This window comes from Ammodytes marinus (genome assembly GCF_949987685.1).
Source record: "Ammodytes marinus genome assembly, chromosome: 7".
In the NCBI taxonomy this organism is placed as follows: Eukaryota; Metazoa; Chordata; class Actinopteri; order Uranoscopiformes; family Ammodytidae; genus Ammodytes; species Ammodytes marinus.
Genome location: NC_137211.1, coordinates 2,026,876 through 2,033,582, shown reverse-complemented (window position 1 = coordinate 2,033,582; position 6,707 = coordinate 2,026,876). Strand labels below are relative to the sequence as shown.

The window sequence follows — 6,707 nt, the reverse complement described above, 5'->3', positions numbered from 1 at the left end:
CAAAACTAAATGCCTAACCCCAACCCTTACACTAACCCTAACATAAACCTAATTCATACCTGAACCTTAAAGCTTAGTGCTAACCCTCAAACAGGCCCTTGAAGAAGTGAGGACCAGGCAAAATGTCCTCACTTTCCGAAAATGTCCTCACTGCTAATGTTAAAAGCTTAAACTGGTCCTCACAAGGACGCCTGTACACACATACACACACACACACACACACACACACGCACACACACACACACACACACACACACACACACACACACACACACACACACACACACACACACACACACACACACACACACACACACACACACACACACACACACACACACACACACACACACACACACGCCCTATCTCGCTGCCTCCTCCCCTTCAGTAGGCGCAGGTGTTAGAGCAGCAGGAGGTGCATGTACGCAGCGCCAAATATCCAAACTTTTTTACCACTGTTCCGCCCCCTAACCTTCTCTCTCTCTCTCTCTCTCTCTCTCTCTCTCTCTCTCCGTGTCTCTCTCCCTTTCTCTCTCTCTCTCTCTCTCCTTGTCTCTCTCCCTTTCTCTCTCTCTCTCTCTCTCTCTCCGTGTCTCTCTCCCTTTCTCTCTCTCTCTCTCTCTCTCTCTCTCTCTCTCTCTCTCTCTCTCTCTCTCTCTCTCTCTCTCTCTCTCTCTCTCTCTCTCTCTCTCTCTCAGTATTCCACTGCAGCCATTTCTCCCGTTTACGCCTCGTGCATCACAATGGATTAACATTGTTTTTCAGTCTCGAGAGAGAAATGCCACTTGGGCTCCAGTTCACGTCACGTCACAGAGACCGACTCCTCTCTCTCAGCCGATCCGACTTGGAAGCCTTCTTTTCCGGCTTCCGCATTCCCCTTTGCACTGCAGGTGTGGAGCTCAGTCAGTCAGGCAGTGACACAGTTTTGATCCGACCGTATGATCTCAACAACACACTGAACCGGTTCCTCCGGCTAATCTAGCCACCTATCGCTGGCGGTGCATTATGTTTCCAGCGAGGCTAAAGAAGGGGAACCTTAGGGCGAAACCGGCGTTCACTGGCGGCTGTGAAAGACCATTTTCAGGCGGACTGGAGACTCCTTAAAGGTAGCGTGGCTCTTTGTTATTGATTAAGGTTTACGCTGTCATGTTTTGTGTGATTTTAATTGTGTGTATTGTTGTGTTTTAATTGCCAGAACGCGTTTAGTTGTGGGTAGCCTACAATGACAAATCCTTTATTCAATGTTTATTCTCATAGGGACAAGTGTATGCTATATATAGTATGAACCAAATGCTACACACACACACACACACGCACACACACACACACACACACACACACACACACACACACACACACACACACACACACACACACACACGCACCTGTGAGTATAAATGTGTGTTTTTTTAGTGCCAACGGCTACACACATTCCTTGTAGGTAGAAATACAATGACAATTAAACATCCTTTATTTATTTAATGTTTATTCTCGTAGGTACAAGTTTAGGCTACAGTATGAACCAAATGCCACACAATACACACACACACACACACACACACACACACACACACACACACACACACACACACACCATGTTTTAGCCTTAGCTAATTTGCATGCCTGTCCCTATCTGAGCTCTTTGAGAAGCCTACACAAATAGCCTAAAAAACATTCACTACATGACAGTCCTGAACATATATCCATTCTCATGTCCACAAGAGCGACAGTGCAGCCAACGATGTTTACAGACAAGAATAGCTACACAAAAACTATAATTAAAACACAAAGTAAAAGATGATATTTCTTTTTGATTATCCATTCACTAAATGACTGTCCTTCTGTCCCTGTGTGTAGCATTCTGCATGCCAGTCCGTTTCCATTCGCATGTCTTGATACAGTGCAGCCTACATATGCCTACTAAAAGGGATACTTACAACTATTCGAAACACAAAATATACAATAGAATAGCCTAAAAAATGCATAATATTCTGATTTCTGATTATCAATTTCATAAATGACTCTCCTTGTGTCCCTCTGTCTGTCTGTCTGTCTGTCTGTCTGTCTGTCTGTCTGTCTGTCTGTCTGTCTGTCTGTCTGTCTGTCCGTAGCCTTGCTGCCTTACGGACAAACAAACAGCCCCGGAGGAATAAAACGCCCATCCATTCATGTACTCGGATAATGGAGAGTTGTTGCCGCTCCTGCATGCCATGTCTCGGCCGACTATGGGACTGCATCTGGCCGGACATCCACTATCCAAACGTGCCCAACAACAACAACCACCACCAAAACAACCATGTCATCGCCAACCCACACACCTCAGGGCCAGGGGGGCACGGGCACACGTCCGAAATTCGCACTGTATCGGGGGATATTCGCGTGCCTTCGCCAAAGAAGCGACCGGTGCAACTTTACGCGGCGCTCTTCGATTTCGAGGCCCGAAGCGACGACGAATTGACGGTGAAAGAAGGGGACAAGCTGTCGGTGATTGAGAAGAGAGGGGAGTACGTGCTGGCGAAGAAACTCACCGGCTCGCTGCAGTCCGGGCTGATACCTGCGAACTATGTGGCGCTACTGCAGGATGAGTTCGCCAAGCACAAGTGAGTAAAGAGTGAGTGTGTGTGTGTGTGTGGGGGGGGGGGGGGTAGTGTGTGTGTGTGTGTGTGTGTGTGTGTGTGTGTGTGTGTGTGTGTGTGTGTGTGTGTGTGTGTGTGTGTGTGTGTGTGTGTGTGTGTGTGTGTGTGTGTGTGTGTGTGTGTGTGTGTGTGTGTGTGTGTGTGTGTGTGTGTGTGTGTGTGTGTGTGAGACAGTGAGTGTGTGTCTGTCTGTGTTTGAGATAGTGTGTGTGTGACAGAGAGAGAGAGAGAGAGTGAGTGTGTGTCTGTCTGTGTTTGAGATAGTGTGTGTGTGACAGAGAGAGAGGGAGTGAGTGTGTGTCTGTCTGTGTTTGAGATAGTGTGTGTGTGTGACAGAGAGAGAGTGAGTGAGTGTGTGTGAGAGAGAGGAGAGAGAGAGAGAGAAAGAGAGGAGAGAGAGAGAGAGAGAGAGAGAGTGTGTTCATTCAAAACCTAGGCTACATCAGCTGTTTGTGGTGATGTCACCTGATCCTATGCTGAGGTGGGAAGAAAATGCTCTTAAATCTTCCTCTAAAAAGCAAGAATCCTGTCAGCGTATTTCCACAAAAAACTCAAATGCATTTATTATAGGCTACAGGCTACACTTCCAACATATGCAGCTTGTTTAAAGGTGTAGTCAGTGATTCTGGAGAACACTTGTTGTCAAAATCACTTTTTGTCAAAATCTGTGAATATCTCCTCATGATCTGCTGTGTGTGTGTGTGTGTGTGTGTGTGTGTGTGTGTGTGTGTGTGTGTGTGTGTGTGTGTGTGTGTGTGTGTGTGTGTGTGTGTGTGTGTGTGTGTGTGTGTGTGTGTGTGTGTGTGTGTGTGTGTGTGTGTGTGTGTGTGTGTGTGTGTGTGTGTTGGGGGGAAATCTTAGTGGTAATACACAGCCCAGGCTTGGTAACCTGGTATGTTTGGCCCCTTTTTGAATACCAACCCTTTATTTACACACAGAGCCTAGGCTTTGCATTATCAAAACTGGATTTTTTTTTACGGACAGGTAGCAGATCATGAGGATGATATTCACTGATTTTGACTAAAAAGTGATTTTGACAACAAGCGTTCTCCAGAATCACTGACTCATACTATATTTGAAAGAATCTTAAAACCTGTCTGTATGTAGGATTGTGGAGTGTATGGCTGCGTCCCAATACCCATACTATCTAGTATTTAGTATGGTAGAAAAATCGATTTAGGATGTCCCGATTCTTGTGGCCAGTTTGAGTATGGTTAGTAATACGATGTTATGATGAAATAAGAGAGTAAAAGTATGTCCCAATAGCATCCCTACTGCATCCTAACTAGATTATTTTTATGGTCAGATGTAGAATAGAGAAAAGAAAGAGGAGGAGATTTGGAACGCAGGGTAAATGTCAAACTGTAGAAAACTGAGACTTTCTGGAAATACAAACTGACAGCCGACCGAGATTTGACCTTTATGATGTCACTATGTCTACACTGAAAACTACCAGAATGGATGGATGGATAGATAGATAGATGGATAGATAGATAGATAGATAGATAGATAGATAGATAGATAGATAGATAGATAGATAGATAGATAGATAGATAGATAGATAGATAGATAGATAGATAGATAGATAGATAGATAGATAGATAGATAGATTATACATTTCTAAATTTTTTCTTAATTATATTTAGAGCTGAAACTATCAGTCCATTAACTGGAAACTTAATTGTATTGCTTTACTTTTTATATTTTTTATTTTTGTCAAATATTTAAAAAAAAACATTTATCCAAAAGAGGCGCTAGAATTAACTACTCGTAGGCACTTATATATTTGCAAGAGACCACTCCAAATGTCCAGTGTCTCTCGTTTGACTATTTATAGGCATATGTTTGAGAATAATGAACTTTTTGATTTTATAATATAAACTACTGACAACATTTCTACCAAATTCCCCCCAAAAATATTGTCATTAAGAGCATTTAAATCAAGTAATGTAGAGATGAAGATTTAAGAAAAATCCAGACTGGTCTCTTCATTTTTTACGGAGCTGTATGTAACTGAAAGCTCCTCGTAGGCACTTTTGAATTTCCCTGAAGGAACACTCCCAAGGGATCAATAAAGTATCTATCTATCTATCTATCTATCTATCTATCTATCTATCTATCTATCTATCTATCTATCTATCTATCTATCTATCTATCTATCTATCTATCTATCTATCTATCTATCTATCTATCTATCTATCTATCTATCTATCTATCTATCTATCTATCTATCTATCTATCTATCTATCTATCTATCTATCTATCTATCTATCTATCTATCTATCTATCTATCTATCTATCTATCTCCCGCTCTCTCTCTCTCTCTCTCTCTCTCTCTCTCTCTCTCTCTCTCTCTCTCTCTCTCTTTAACAAACAAACAACAGCATGAACATTTGGATGGGTACATAGATCATTGGCTTCAGTCCGATATCCGGTGAGTGGATTGCTGCCATATTGGCGCTGATACCAAAATCCGTGCCACCCCTACTAAATAACAGGAAATTATGGGTATTTCTGGATGCGCCTGTGGTGTAGTGTTTAGAGCCCTCACACCCATAGAGTCTCAGTCCTCTTCACAGCAGACGCGGGTTAGAATCCAGCCCGGGTCGTTCTCTGCATGTCATTCTCCCTCTCTGACACATTTCATCTCTGTCTCTCAACATTGTTCAAAAAAATTTGTCTGTGTATTTGAACGCTGGGAGTATGTCTCAGTTGTAGCATACTGCATTAAAAGACAAAGTACATACTATTTAGTATGTAGTAAAGGGCATCCGCTGTTTGTAGTAAAGTAAAATATGATTTGAAATGCATGGGGCAGGGTTTAAGCCAAATTCTGAGAGACTAATCCCTACGTTCCTACACTACATATTAAAGTACAGAAAAGAGTTTTAGGGCCACAGACAGGAGAGAAAAAAATAATCAGATCATAAAGATTTGTCGAGAAATGTCAAGAATAAAGATGAATACTCCAAAATGCTATTGGAGTTAGTGGGGCATTTATGTATTTTCAGCATACTTTAATTGACGTGCATGTATTGGGAAATCCTAAATCTTTTTCTGGCATACTAACTAGTAAGGGAAGTATGGGGATTGGAACGCAGGGCCTGGAACTGCTATGAAACCGTCCTGGAGCTAAAGTTAGCCGCTAGCTGTTCAGTGCCCTGCAGCTGCACATCCTCCATTATTCATTCATTTGTCCAGCTACGCAGAGAATCATCATGTTTCAGCACAGCTCTCTCTCTCTCTCTTTCCCTCTCTCCTTCTCTCTCTCTCGCTCTCTCGCTCTCTCGCTCTCTCGCTCTCTCGCTTTCTCTATCTCTCTCTGTCTCTCTGGCTGTCTCTCCCTCCCTCCCTCTCTCTCTCTGTCTGTCTGGTTGTTTCTCCCTCTCTCTCTCTCTGTCTATCCCTCTCTCTCTCTCTGTCTATCTCTCTCTCTCTCTCTCACTCACTCTCTCTCTCTCTCTTTCCCTCTCCCTCTCTCTCTGTCTGTGTCTCTCTCTCTTGTTCTCTCTCCCTGTCCCTCTCCCCCTTTTCAAAACAACATTACGTCTCCCAATATTAAGAATACAGTAGTTAGGCCTGGGCCACACATCCTGCGCCCACCACTGTAGTCTGCGTGCATGTATGTAATTTGCTAGCAAAATGTATTCTAGTTCTACTTTTGCAAATAGTTATGTGCATAAAAACAAACAAAAAACAATCAAACAACTCTTCTGCATACTGCATTGAGCCTCCAATACTATCACCTGACATAATATATAAATTACTCAGACCCACTTAGTCCCACGGTCCTCGAATGCACCGGTGAAACTCAAACTCTTTTTCCTCTGCCATGAGATTCCTCTATTCAACTCTTTGAGCTTTGAGGAAGTCTCACTCCAACAGAAGCGATTCAAGCCACCAGGATTATGTGTGTGTGTGTGTGTGTGTGTGTGTGTGTGTGTGTGTGTGTGTGTGTGTGTGTGTGTGTGTGTGTGTGTGTGTGTGTGTGTGTGTGTGTGTGTGTGTGTGTGTGTGTGTGTGTGTGTGTGTGTGTGTGTGTGTGTGTGTGTGTGTGTGTGTGTGTGTGTG

At 43.2% G+C, this 6,707-nt stretch overlaps 1 protein-coding gene across 1 annotated transcript in view; it reads left to right on the top strand.

Annotated features, from left to right (window-relative positions):
* Positions 1–733: 733 nt before the first annotated feature.
* Positions 734–6,707, top strand: part of LOC307253535 (uncharacterized protein) — a 7,904-nt gene continuing 1,930 nt past the window's right edge. Inside the window, exons 1-2 of the mRNA XM_080031642.1 lie at positions 734–1,106; positions 2,112–2,600. Coding sequence (XP_079887768.1) covers positions 2,182–2,600 — 419 coding nt within the window. The 5' untranslated portion in view covers positions 734–1,106; positions 2,112–2,181. The remainder of the gene's footprint in view (positions 1,107–2,111; positions 2,601–6,707) is intronic.